This window comes from Pyxicephalus adspersus, chromosome 9 (assembly GCF_032062135.1).
Source record: "Pyxicephalus adspersus chromosome 9, UCB_Pads_2.0, whole genome shotgun sequence".
NCBI lineage: Eukaryota > Metazoa > Chordata > Amphibia > Anura > Pyxicephalidae > Pyxicephalus > Pyxicephalus adspersus.
In genome coordinates this window covers 66,245,727-66,260,831 of record NC_092866.1, presented here as the reverse complement: position 1 = coordinate 66,260,831, position 15,105 = coordinate 66,245,727, and the positions used below count along the sequence as shown (strand labels likewise).

Sequence of the window (15,105 nt, the reverse complement as noted above, 5' to 3'; positions counted from 1 at the left end):
TTACTCCTTTAGTTATATTGATTAGGGGGGGCTGTTCTATTTGGAAATAAAAGTAAAGATGATTTAGATTCCTTTTTATTAATATTTTCCCCGATTTGTCCTTTAATTGCCACCTTGGCTCTTTATGCTCCATTTCCTCCATTGTGGAATTTCTGTAAAACACAAGAAAAAGCTTTTAACGCCTTTTTCTCTGCGGGAAGGACCCTGCGTCTACTGACCATGCACCGCGCCACAGACACACCGCTGGTTATTATAGATCACACATGGACTGATCGTTCCTCAGTTGTCTCATGTATGATGGTCCCCCTGACCTGTGGTGAGGAGTCACTTTCTTCTTTATAGAGCCAATTTCGAACTCCTTTCCCAGATTTGTTATAATGAACAATTCAGACAAAACTTTGAGCAGCAATTTATCGGCTACCAGATAACGGATACTTGTCGGCATTGTGTTGGGGCCTCTATGACCTCTGCATTCAACCCATATGGTCATCTACTGCTCTGGTCAATGACTATCAAACATTTATATATCTATAGATAACTCCTCAGACATTTCATTGGGCAGAATAGATTTCTCAGAGATTGAAGTTCCCCGAGGAAAGTCCGGCTGAGGGAGGAGGATCACCGGGTCAGTGCATAAACCCAATTGGTGGTAACGTGCCCACTTATCTCACTCGATAATCACTCCAATCATCTGATTGTCCTCTCACATCTGTAGTTTGCTGTCATACCAGGTGAATGTGCAGACTTTTAGTATTTTATCACTTTTGTATCTTTCCTTGGATGAACAATCCATCACTAAACCCCAAAGGGAAAATTAGAAAAGGATCATAAGATGTGCACATGGCGCGGTTTGGTGAGATGGCGTTTTCGGGAATTCTGTCTTCTTTTGTCTCTTCCTTTAAACCTCCAGCACGCCCGGATCTGATTTCCATCCCCCGATGTATTTCTTGTGTTTTAGACACACTGAATTAATATTCAATGTGTTTTCTCCTTGGGCTCCCAGTATTGAGAGATCAAAGCGGCGTATTGTGTCTATATTTATACTTTGTGTATATTTGTTATTACCCGACTTTGTGCGCTGGTGTCTTCAAAGCCGCCACACATCTCAGGAAAAAAAAATGCTTGGCGACCTAAATTACGAAAATTTGACATAAAAAAAGGGTGAGTGTCTGCCATCTTCTTTCGCCCGTAGTTGTTGGATATGTTTGAGCCCACCGCAACATCCCCTCCCCTCACCCTCTGCTGGCACCGGTACCAGAGCACTTGGCAAATATCGCAAAAGAACTACAGAATGGATGCAAATATGTGCCTGTCATATGCCAATATTTGCAATATTCATGGAAGCCATGAAAAATAATGACAGCAGGAGATTGCGGTCCATGTGCCAAAGAAACGCTTGAAAAAAAAATGCCTCCTCCCCGCCACACCCAGGCCTGGAACGGCTCGCCAACGCAGCGGGCGCACAGGACAATGGAAGATATTGTCTCCTTTTGGCTGCTGTTCTCACGCGTAGATGGTCGTGCCCTTCTGTTCCGGGCCAAAAAGAGTCAGGGACATTTTTTTTCTTTAAAATTTTTTTTCAAGGGAAAATATTTTTACAATTGGCATAATTTTTTTGGCGTCCGCCAGCTTGACTGAACCATTGTTTCCAGACTCCGAGCTGTGACCACATACGGGTATTGGTGGTAAAATCCGGCAGTGCTGGTTACCTGATATCACAAAGTTGCTGCTCCCGCTTATGTTGGGTTATCAATTGTAAGGTCGCAGGGCAGCTGTGGACTAATGGAATGGCCTGGTGTAGAAAGTGGGGTTTTCCCTCTGTCCCCCGATTTCCATGTATGTGTGAAGGGGTCACTGTGTGCGGATATCACTGTGCCTATGTTTCCTGAGAATTGTCTAGGAGGGGAGAATCAGTTATTGGTATAACGACCTGAATCTTTAAAAGAGCCCGACTGTGTTACCTCCCCCCCTAAAAAAAAAAGTTGTCTACCCAATGAACCCCCCCATTGTTATTCGGTACTTTGGGTTGGAATCATTGCTGACTACTCTGTGCCTAAAAATAAAAAATTGACTTTCAAAAAATTCTTCACCTGTAATTACCTGCACAAAAACCCAAACACTAAACACACCCCCCCCCCCACACACACACACACAATTGAAACTCAGGGTTCAATAATAACAAATACCCCAATATTATTATTTCACAGTATTTATATAGGGTTGACATATTACACAGCGCTGTACAAAGTCCATAGTCATGTGACCAGCTGTCCCTCAAAAGGAGCTCACAATCTAATGCCCCCCCCCCATAGTCACAAGTCTATAATACAATCTAAGGTCAATGCTGGGGTAAGCAAGTTAACCTAACTGCATGTTTTTGGGATGTGGGAGGAAACCGGAGTCCCAGGAGGAAAACCCACACAAACACGGGGAGAACCTGCAAACTCCATGCAGATATTGTCCTGGCTGAGATTCCAACCTGGGACCCAGCACTGCAAAGGCCGGAGTGCTAACCACTGAGCCACCGTGCTGCCCAATATAGCACTGAGAAAAGGTGAGAGAAAAAAAGATCTGCAGACCGCATGCCACCATCCTTCTTCCTGTCCTCTCTGTGGGCGTCCAATGACATTGGCACATTATTGGTGACACCCCTGCTCAGTCCCTTCTTATCCTGCACAGCCCAAAGAGCAGCCCCCCCCCCCCCTGCAAGTCTGATGTCTGCTTTCAGCTAGTGTTTATTCCCCTTGAAGTGCACAGAACTTAGGGCTAAAGTTGTATGTAAAGTTTAAACAATTAAATGCAGTTAAAGTAATACAGAAGTGCAGGCAGATCTTCTATCGTGTGACAGATTGGCGTCTTGCAGGCGTTTTGAAGCCGCTCCCTTGTGCGCTCGCTGGTAGCTGGCGGATCCGCCGCTTCAGGTTTGTTAAATCGGCACTGTGGGAAATTGTCACATTGCTGGGTCGGCCCATTGTAACGGTAATCAGATGTAATTAGATGGAGCTTCTGCCTGCAGCCTGTTATCTGAATTGTGTGAGCGGAGTGTTTGCAGCGTCACGCTGGGGGGAAATCGCTGTATTTACAATGTAATGAAGTGTTTACGAGGAGCAACAAAGGAGAGATAAGAACGCTCGTTTCCAGCGTCTTGTCACATTGACAATACATCACCACGCAACAAAAGGACTTCATCTCTTCCCATTTATGTGAAATCAATCCAAATAAAACGTGACACCGATGATCCAGGGACACCGGCTTCTTAACTCGTCTTTTATGTCTTCCATGCTGGAGGCTGCGGGAGATGGAAGGCCGGCGCCATCCAAGTAATACGGGGTATAGGGAATCTGGGTATAGGGAACCTGGGGACAGGCGATATCCAAACCTGAAAGCCCATCCTTATATATATCAGTTGGACTTCAATAAAGTTTTCTATTGATTAAAGGCAATCAAACTAAATGTCAATCACACTAAAGTCAATTTGTGTATGGGGAGCATTACAAGTCCTGGAGCAGCCATATTCCTATCCTGGTACTGATGGTGAGTGTGGAGTGACGTAAAGGGCCTGATTTATTAAAGCTCCACAAGGCGGATACACTTTCATCAGTAAAGCTGGGTGATCCAGCAAACTTGGAATGGACCTGGTCCAGCGTTGAAAACATTGAATAACTAATAGCAAATGACTATTCCAAGGTCCATTCCAGGATTGCTGGATCACCCAGCTTCACTGATAACAGTGTTCCCTCTCCAGCTTTGGAGAGCTCCAATAAATCAGCCAAAGCCTTTTGGTTAAAAGCGTCCAAATACAACAACATATTTCGGGGGTTACGCCCCAAATCTTCAGTTTGTTGTACAATGTGTGATTTAGATTGGACCGGAGTTGGGGTTCTTGTATTTCAGACAAATACATAGCCATCTGAGGGTCTCAGCCCTGAGGAAGAGGCATAACCCTGAAACGCATCAGTTGTATATGGAAACATTCACTGAAATATTCACTGAATAGCCGTGGCATGAGACTTTCCTGTAAGGCTCCCCTCCCCTACCGATCACTCCAATGATCTGTCCTGACAAATGAGGGAGCCATATTTATCCCCATGTTCTCCCGTCATTATCAGAGGGGGTACCCAGAATGCAATGGGCCCTTTTTGTGGAAAAACCTCTGACATAGGAGCTGAAGGGCCACTTGACCATTATCGGGCCATTCCTGGGAAATTATCACTCCGCCCCATTCTTCTCCCTGGAGATATTTGTACAATCCAGGCCAGATCTTGGCCCAACATCGTCCTGAGCCCGAAATCTCTGACCTGTTACAGCTGAACTCCAAAGAAATGACAATCCCGAAAGGGCATTTACCTGGCACACGAGTACCAACCAGATGCCAGGAGGCCAACTAATCAAACCCTAAAACGGGACTCCGGCTACAAAAAGGAGTGGGGGCTGTGTCACCAGCTCCTCATGACATTTGTATAACGGCTGGGAGTATTGTAGTAAATTTTACCGATTGGTGTCTGTGAATGGAATATCTGTTACGGTGTTCCGGCACAGAGCTGATCTGCAGATAGCAAAGATTTCTTTCTTTCTTTCAAATATTTGTCTGGCCTTCACAGAATATTTACCTTCTGCGCTCTCCCCCCTCGTATCTGCGGCATATCGCTGCGCTCTGTCCATGTAGCGGGAGACGGCCTCGTGTTTACATTCTTCCTGCATCATTAGTCGGTCCAGGAATCCCAGAACACAATGTCAGTTATCACTTCTCTTTGTTCCCCTTTATCTGTATTCTGTATGGGGGAGGGGAGGGCTATCAACCGCCAAGCTATCACAAAAACAAATTGCAGTCAAATATTTGTAAATCCAGCAATCGGAGGTCTCCAAATACTCCAAAAATGTAAAAGGTGAAAAGAATGATAATTGTTGTGTCAGCTATTTTTCTTTCGGACCGCTCTTGCAGAAAAGAACCCACAGCCTGCTGCACCCTGAACACTCCATGGTGTGCGCCTGCCGTACTGGGACTCTGGGCTGCTTTTACAGTAGAGAATCCTCTGGGGGCGCTCTACCTTCCACATAACCCTTACATTGCCCTGTACATACACTGATTGGCAGGTATAGTGGCTCATTGGGGTCACATGTCCATTGACTGATGAGGAATCACTCCATTGGTGGGTCAGGGGCCCAGGGCCCGATGGGGGTGACTACTTGTTAATCTCATCACCCTCAGACTGTGATTTGTGATGAGTAACGATTCTTAGTCACCATTTTCCAGGCCAGATGAAAACATGACGGATCCTCGCTGGGCGGATGTTTTCTTTCACTTTGGAAGAATTTGTCAGGGCGGAGCCGGGCGATGTCAGAAATGTCCACCCAGCGCTGACCACCCGCCGGATAAATATAGAACATGAGAGCAGAGGGTAAAAATAGAGGAGAGACATGACTCTGCCCCCTACAGGCAAAGACCGGGGTCAGACCAACCTCCAACCCAGCTTTATCATTGGTCACAGCTCCGCCCACTGTAATAAAGGGTGACTCCGGGGTGACATAGCAGGGAAGGGGGAACCCCTCATAAAAGGCAAAGAGGGTGTACAGCCCAAGGACCCAGCACAGGGATGGTGGGAACCCCCGAGAGATCTCACAATAGATTTCCTATGAGAAGTGACCGGCAGGGGGTGTAACTCCCCCCCACTGACATGTCCTGGGCAGAGTGCTTCTTTAATTATCTATATTTCAGATCTGAGCACACATTAGGAGCCGCATGGCACTGAGGCCTGGGCTGCGGCGCTCCAAGCATTGTGTGTAGAAGTGGCACAGCTGTGCGATCCTGGCGGACTCCGGTGAATGGCTCGGCGCTCCGGCGTTGATTTTTATTATAAGTTTCACAAAAGCATTTTGTTGCCTTTGAATGGCTGTTCTTGTCTCGTTCATTCCGTCTATATGATCTTCTTCCTCTTTGCCCTGTACAAACACACACAGTGCAGCGACACAAGTGAGTCTTCTGTCTGCTCCGCTGGCCGGACTCAGCTGAGAAATTCATCGCTGAGAAGTGAAGTTTTCAAATCATTAAAGGTCATAACCCCGACTGAGACGCTGGAAAAACATGGAAAAACGTGCCAATGGTTAAAGAGGACCTGTCATCAGATAGGGAGGTCCAGGTACAGTGCAGCATGCGGAGTAACATGTCCCTGTGATCACATGACTCCTCCCGACATCTGATTTCTCTGCGGAAAGATGGGACCATCTTTGTTCCGGCATCACCCAGAGTCACCATGTAAATCCCGGGGTCTGTGCAACTCTTAGCTGTGCTCCACAAATTTACAATGCTTCAGTCTGATCACTGGAGGGAAGGAGACTGAGGGAATGCTTCTTCCTACCTGCAGCAGATTGATGATATCATCTTAGCCTAGGCAATGTCGCTGTGTTGGAAAATGTTTTCCACATGTTACTCATGTTAATTCATTTCCAATAAACTTCTCGGAAACATTTCATACCACTGAGTACAATTGTGTTCAGTGCAGTAAGGGACATGGAAGGGATGCCGGATGGATATGGGAAGGGATGCCGGATGGATATGGGAAGGGATGCCGGATGGATATCCTAATGGATGGATATGGGAAGGGATGCCGGATGGATATCCTAATGGATGGATATGGGAAGGGGATATGGGAAGGGATGCCGGATGGATATCCTAATGGATGGATATGGGAAGGGATGCCGGATGGATATCCTAATGGATGGATATGGGAAGGGATGACGGATGGATATTCTAAAGATGGTGGGATGGATTCAGGACAAGACACGGGAATACTGGAAGATACACGGGATGGATATGTAAAGAAATATAGGATCAGTCTTCGATAGATACATAAAGGGATACTGGACATGAGATAGGATGGGGGTTGTTGTGGGGGGGCACAGGTTGGATACAGGATAGGATGTGGGTCGGATATGGAACAGGAGGTGTGTTGTATAAATTCAGGGAAGCGGTTGGATAGTGAGTGTGATATGGGTTGGATTTGGGATAAGACAGGGAAGACACAATGTTGGTTGTATACAGAATAGGACATGGGTTGAATGCGGGCAGGATGGAAGATAAATATATGGGACAGGAGGTGGGTTGTAAATGGGATGGGACACAGGTTGGATATGGGATAGGATGCAGGACGGGTACAGAATAGGATACTTGTTGGTTTTGGGACATGTACAGGAATAAGGGGTGGTTACAGGACATGATTTGGATTGGATGAATACAGGATGTGAGTTGGATTTGGGACAGCAGATTTGTTGTATAAGTTGTTGTATAAGTTGTATAAGAGGTGGGACAGGGGTTGTATACGAAACATGACATGGGCTGGATATGCGATGGGACAGGCTGGATATGGGGTAGGACAGGCTGGATATGGGGTAGGACATGGGATCAATATGGGACACATTTTAGACGGGAAAGTTTTCATATTAGATGAGATATGGGTTGCATACAGCATAGGATATGGGATGGGATATGGATTGTATTATGGGACAGTATATGGGTTGTATTATGGGATGGGATATGGGTTGTATTACGGGATGGGGTATGGGTTGTTTATATGGGATGAGATATGGGTTGTATTATGGGACGGGATATGGGTTGTATTATGGGATGGTATATGGGTTGTATTATATGATGGGATATGGGTTGTATTATGGGATGGGATATGGAATGTATTATGGGATGGGATATGGAATGTATTATGGGATGGGATATTGGTTGTATTACGGGATGGGATATGGGTTGTATTATAGGACGGGATTTGGAATGTATTATGGGATGGGATATGGAATGTATTACGGGACACAATGAGGGTTTTATTACAGAACAGGATATGGGTTGTATAAGACATAGGATATGAGTTGTATTACGTGATGAGATATGGGTTGTATTATGGGACGGGATATGGAATGTATTATGGGATGGGATATAGGTTGTATTACGGGATGGGATATAGGTTGTATTACGGGACGGGATATGGGTTGTATTACGTGATGAGATATGGGTTGTATTATATGATGGGATATGGGTTGTATTATGGGATGGGATATGGAATGTATTATGGGATGGGATATTGCTTGTATTACGGGATGGGATATGGGTTGTATTACAGAATGGGATATGGGTTGTATTATAGGACGGGATTTGGAATGTATTGGAATGTAACACAATGAGGGTTTTATTACAGAACAGGATATGGGTTGTATAAGACATAGGATATGAGTTGTATTACGGGATAGGATATGAGTTGTATTACGGGATAGGATATAGGTTGTATTACGGGATGGGATATGGGTTGTATTATGGGATAGGATATGGGTTGTATTACGGGATGGGATATAGGTTGTATTACGGGATGGGATATAGGTTGTATTACGGGGTGGGATATAGGTTGTATTACGGGACGGGATATGGAATGTATTATGGGATGGGATATGGGTTGTATTACGTGATGAGATATGGGTTGTATTATGGGACGGGATATGGAATGTATTATGGGATGGGATATGGGTTGTATTACAGGATGAGATATGGGTTGTATTATGGGACGGGATATGGGTTGTAATATAGGATGAGATATGGGTTGTATTACGGGATGGCATATGAGTTGTATTATGGGATGAGATATGGGTTGTATTATGGGTTGGGATATGGGATGTATATGGAACATTATATGGGTTGTATTACGGGATGGGATATGGGTTGTATTACGGGATGGGATTTGGGTTGTATTATGAGATGGGATATGGGTTGTATTATGGGACGGGATATGGAATGTATTATGGGATGAGATATAGGTTGTAATATGGGATGAGATATGGGTTGTAATACGGGATGGGATATGGGTTGTATTATGGGATGGGATATGGGATGTATATGGAACATTATATGGGATGATGGCGCCTCCTCCCTCCTGGTCTTGACATACAGGGAGCATTCCAGCCTGGTCGATGTATATATAAGCGGAGTGCTCCCTTTGCTTAGATTTAATATTCCTCTCTTTGACCTTCTGCACAATGAGAGGCGTCTTATAATGAGAGCCGAGGAACCTTTATCTTCTTGTTGACACAGAAAAGGCCAAACATACCGACATCCATCGCAGGACGCACATAGGAGCCGCTACGCTTTCTATTATCTACTGCGTGCACTTTATGTTTGGTAGAATTGATATCATGAGATGAGTAAAGAGAACCTGTCCCGGGGCAATGTGTCAACTTCTGACCTGAAACACGTATCTAGGACAAACATCTGATTTCACTCATCGGTCTTTATCAGCCTCATTCCTATTTCAGGCAGTGATTCTATGAACATTGAAGTGTAAGAATCAGCCACCAAGCGTTAGTTTTTTCTGTAGTAGTTTGTCAGGGTGTTCTGTACTGTGTGATGGTATTTGTATTACAGAAATAGGAGCTACGTCTGATTATCAGCCACCTAAACTGATGTAATCCAGGTATGATGATGTCACAGGTAGGGGGCAAATCTGTGAACACTGAAAAGAATCTTATATTTGCAGCTTTCATTAAAACTACTTTCTGTTCTAAAGCAGTGTACAGACGCGCAATAATTATCGTTGGAAAACGAACGATAGTTTGTCCGATAATCATTAACAAAAAATGTGCATACAATTTGTTGCCGATTGTTCGCAATCTATTGTGTGTACGGTCGTTCAGTGATTGTTTATGGTTCTGCAATACACCTTCTCCTTTTCATGTCACTTCCTGCATCGTTCAAACGATCGTAGCTAGCGTGTGTACATTATTGGTGGATTATATTTGAACGACAAATCAACGATTATGCACGATTATTTTGAACGATTGTATTGTGCACAATTCTGTACATGCTGTAACGATACGATAGTTTAAAATAATCGTGCATAATCGTTGATCTGTCGTTAGTCGTTTGTTTTCTAACAACAATATTGCACGTGTGTACCTAGCTTAAGGCGACAACACACTGCCTCGTCCATCAAATGTTCAGTGTTGTCACACAAAGTGGCTGACATTGTACACATTACACAGACATGATGCACCCTGAGAAATGGCCTGCAGCCATCACTGGAGTGCATGTTGACAGGAAGTGGTTGCAGTGGTGCTGTAGGGGATCAGCAGCACTGAGATGTATTATTTGGTGAAGAAGGGGGAAATAAAATGAGAATTGTTTGTGGTACGCAGAGCAAACTTCATCTCATCCAGTTGGGGTTAACATCTCCTGTAAAGCGAGGTGCGGTCTGCTGACACAATGATGGCTGTTACTCTATCTGGGTGTAGCAGAGCCGGGCGCCTATTCATGTTTTCCAAACGATGTGCAAGTCCCGTGTCACCTGATCTGGAGAGCCACTTTACTGCCTGGTGGCCCTCTCCTGCTCCAATACTGGCAGTTCTTTCTGGCCAAAGAACAGATGGGGTGACGTCTTCTCCCATCGTCACCATAACCGAGAACAATCGGCATCTGGCAGAAACATCGATACTCCAACAGGCTGAGCCACCCCTGGAGAGTGCAGCAATATAAAGGGCTGCTGGGTATGACCTCACACCGGTGGGGGGGGGGGGGAGTAATATTGCAATATAGGGATACGATTCTCATTATACGTACCAGCACCGCACAGTACCACTTCTCTTCTCCTGTACCCTGGGTGTAATTCTCAGTATCTGTTCCTATTCTGCACGTATGCACTCTGCACAGTACCACTTCTCTTGTTCTGTATCCCAGGTGTAATTCTCAGTATCTGTTCCTATTCTGTATGTATAGACTCTGCACAGTACCACTTCTCTTGTCCTGTACCCCGGGTGTAATTCTCAGTATCTATTCTTGTTTTGTATGTATGGACTCTGCACAGTACCACTTCTCTTGTCCTGTACCCCGGGTGTAATTCTCAGTATCTATTCTTATTCTGTATGGACTCTGCACAGTACCACTTCTCTCTCTTCATTAATCCAGCCTGTCCTTTATTAAATAGAATATTCCGTTAGATCTCCGTATCCGCTCTCGGTATCGGTTCTGTTGGCGCTGACATAATCCCTTTTCTATAACAGTTACAATAAGTGATCCCCGAACTATGCACAAAACACAAAACCCTTTCAGGGAGCTCGGCTGTCTCCGGGGACAATTTTTGGGCTGAGAATTCAGATAATGGCCTAGAAAATGGTCCAGTGTTTGTGTCGGGTCCAGATGTCCGAGGCGCAGTTGTGGTGCGTTGGTTCTCGCCAGCGATGAGCTCACGGAGGGCTCCCCCACCAATCTCTTCCTTCCTGTCTGCGGCAGAATCGGCCCTTTATGGCAAACAATGGCCTTTCTCTTGGCTCTCCTCTTTTAGGACATCAAGTTATTGTATCCCGTTTGTGGAAGAAAGTGGCGATGTGCCTCCGTCCTGTGGGCTGTTAACCCCTTGGCAGGGTGGCGCTCTGGCACAGAGGGGGTTACTCGGCCAGTGTGGGAGAATTTTTGTGAAATGTGTAAAAAGAGAGAGAAAAGTATCCTTAGGAAATGACAGGAAAGGTTTGTCCTCAATGGCGCTTTTGTTTACTGTTTTCCTAAAAGGGGCCTCACTATATTTCATCTGTCAAACCCGCTTTTCTTATTTCCAACAATGGCCGATTGTTTTCACCAAAGGGGGGAAAAAACGGCAGGTCTGACAGACAGGAGAATTCGCTATTATGTTTTCCTGCCAAATTCCGCTGTGTTTCCCTTCAACTCACAAAGGGCTCATAACTTACTGTCAAGTGTGAGGGAGCCACAATGGCCCAGTGTTGCTCCGCAGATTCGCCGCGCTGGACGCTGCTCCGGCTGGCTGCGTGAGTGCCGAGGGGCCGCTGGTGTGTCGAGGGGGGCCCTGGTCGCCCTCCAGGCCCAACACAGCCCAGCATTTCCCAAGGAAGGCAGATTCTCGGGGGGCGGTCAGTTGCGGGGTAAATGTTGGGTTTAGACTAACTCAATGTGGTTCTATCGGCAGTGACTTCGGCTCCTCGTGGATTGGGACGCCTTGACATTTGGTATGCCATCCAGCTCTGAAGTCCTGACGAGCGTCATCGGGGAACGCAGTTCAGAAGAGTGGAAGGACAGCCACTTACTGTAAGTAGGATGACTTCTGTCAATGTTTTATGCAACTTTATTTGTCAGGATTTATTGAATGCAAAACATTGGTTGGTGAAAATTTGCAGAATATTGGTGGAAATTTATGGCGCTGAAAATGTTACAATCGGTAAATATAAAATCTGTCAAATATTTAGGAATTGTGATTTTGTGTCCTGACGGCCTTGTCAGGAAGTTCTGCAATCAGGTCACAGATATAGAGGTTCAGGCGGCACATGAATGGGGTACGTCTGTGTATCAGAGGAACGAATTGCAGATCAGCTGCTGTGTTTAGTCATTCTGCTATGATTGCCGCCATGATGACCTCACTGACCGGTTGTGTCACCTTATTTCCAAGCAGAATAATTTGACATCCTGGAATTTTATGTCCTTTTTATATTATAATTTATCTGATTGTTATAAAACATTGGTGATTGTTCGCCTGTTATTTTGTCAGTTTGTCTCCGCCCCCTGCGCACCTTTCTGCTCGCCATATGAAAGGTGTCAATCTGCCCTCTCTGTTTTCTGTCCTGTTAATTGGTGGCTCGTAATTCTTGATCAGGTTTAATTGGATGATGGGATTGCTGCTGTGTGGTTTCATCTGCAACAGATTTACATCATTTCTCAGGTGTGCCTTACCTGTTGGTGTTAGATGATGGGGGTGGAGCTTCTGCAAGGTGTGAAGTAGCCAGGTGTCTCATGACAGAGAGACCCGAAATATAATGTGTGATAAGGAGTGTAAGGATGTTGTGTCAGCGACCTCACCTGGGGGAACCGATCAATGCTGAGCCGACACTACAGAACTTATCAATGAATGTGAACACACATTATATTCACTCATTATATTCATCCTTCAGGGCTCTCAGAGAGATCTAACGTGATAAGTTCTGTCCGGAGCTGTCCAGCTGCTATAGGACTACAACTCTCAGAATGCCTTGAATTATCAGAGGAATGAGGATGGTATGCTGGGACTTGTAGTTCCATCACAGCTGGTGTGATTAATGATGCTTCCTGAACTCTGTGGAGAGGCTCCCAGTATGATAACGGATTGGCTATACGCACGCTGTGCAGGATGTGATTGGTGTAAAGGTGTGTCTGCCGAGTTGGTTGGTTGGTTGGTTGCGGCAATGTTACACGTAAGATGCGAGTAGATTTGCAGCGTGCTGGGGAGTTTCTATGGTCGGTTTTGGTACAGCAGTGAACGCTGTGCTCTGATTGGCCGCTTTATCCTGAGAGCAGCAATCTGAAAACTTCTCATAGGTTCAATCCCAGCTTAAATTTGGATGGAGAGGGATGGCGCTGCCTCCTCCGCAGACACCTGACAATGGCAGATCACATGACTATTCCTTTATTCATATGGGGAAGCGGCTTCCATCCAAGGTTTCTCACACAGGTGTGTGGTGACAGCAGAACTAACTTTCCTGTCTAATTGATGGGTTCTGGAAGTGTCCGAAATCTGCTGGGAATATTTGAGCTCCAATGAGGCGGAGACACACGGCACCAGGAACCGCATGGAATTCCAGCGCGGTGCAACACTCTACTAACACTAAACATGTGTGCGGCGTAACCCTCACAGTGCCGCACCACCCGGGACATAGATACTGCCATCACTACACACATATAATACAATCATCTGTTTTGTACCCCCAAAGGGCAATACAAATCCAAAATACCCCCCTACCTGGGATCTCCAGATACTGAGATCTGCCCCTGAGTCCTAGCACCCTTCCAATCCACACTGGGAATTGTGATGTCACTTCCTGTCCAGCTAAAGAGCTTTGAGATACCCAGCAGGTGGAGCTTCTGATGACAGGGGGTGGAGCTGTGATGTTGGAAGCCCCTCCCTGACTAGTAGAATCTCCTCCCCCCATCACCACAAGCTCCACCTCCAGAAGACAGAAATGACATCACCATTGTTCACAACTCCCAGTGTGGATTGGAGGGCCGCTAGGCCACAGGGGCCAGAACTTTGTGTCCAGACATTCCAGGCAGGGAGCAGATGTACTGTGGGGGCAAATAGATAACTGTATATATATGTGTGGGATCAGCTTTGTTGGGGTAGATATAGGTGACCCCAATGAAGGAAGCTCTGGTATCATTAATACAGCATTTCATGTATTTTATATACAACACATCCGTATCTCAGTGTGACCTTCAGACGGCTTCATGTAATGATTGTCAGTAGGAGGCACAGGAATAATAGAAGCTTTTATTTGAGACATTTCATAGTTGCTTCACAGGTGCATCTGACCTCCCCCTGACCTCTCCCGACCTCCCCCTGACCTCAATCCTAACCCCTCCAATCTTCTGACTTCTAAGCTGCTTCTGTGCTCCCATTGCCTTGTGTGAGGGGAGAAGGAATTCTAATGTGAACAAATGGCTGCAAACATGGGCATTGACAGAGGTCAGAGATGTCTGAAGGAGTGGTAATCCCATCATCCTATCTCATCAATAGACAATATACAGCTACTACTCCACCTGCACTGCTCTACCCGCACCGCTGCACCCGCACAGCTCCACCCACTCTGCTCTACCCGCACAGCTCCACCCACTCTGCTCTACCCGCACTGCTCTACCCACTCTGCTCTACCCACTCTGCTCCACCCGCACGGCTCTACCCACTCGGCTCTACCCACTCTGCTCTACCCGCACAGCTCCACCCACTCTGCTCTGCCCACTCGGCACTACCCACTCTGCTCTACCCACTCTGCTCTACCCGCACTGCTCCACCCACTCTGCTCCACCCGCACTGCTCCACCCGCACTGCTCTACCCACTCTGCTCTACCCGCACTGCTCTACCCACTCTGCTCTACCCACACAGCTCTACACACTCTGCTCCACCCAATCTGCTCTACCCACAACGCTCCACACGCACAGCTCTACCCACTCTGCTCTACCCGCACTGCTCTACCCACTCTGCTCTACCCACACAGCTCCACCCACTCTGCTCTACCCGCACAGCTCCACCCACTCTGCTCTACCCGCACTGCTCTACCCACTCTGCTCTACCCGCACAGCTCCACCC

The 15,105-nt window shown here is 46.2% G+C and overlaps 1 protein-coding gene across 5 annotated transcripts in view; it reads left to right on the top strand.

Annotated features, from left to right (window-relative positions):
- SOX6 (SRY-box transcription factor 6) overlaps positions 1 to 15,105 on the top strand; it is a 202,306-nt gene that overhangs the window by 60,139 nt on the left and 127,062 nt on the right. For 4 of the 5 annotated variants that reach the window (XM_072422365.1, XM_072422369.1, XM_072422364.1 and 1 more), the window contains one exon: positions 11,961 to 12,079. The exons of the other annotated variant lie outside the window; for it this stretch is intronic. In XM_072422365.1, the coding sequence (XP_072278466.1) occupies positions 12,003 to 12,079 (77 nt within the window). In that variant the 5' untranslated portion in view covers positions 11,961 to 12,002. The remainder of the gene's footprint in view (positions 1 to 11,960; positions 12,080 to 15,105) is intronic. 5 annotated transcript variants of the gene reach the window in all.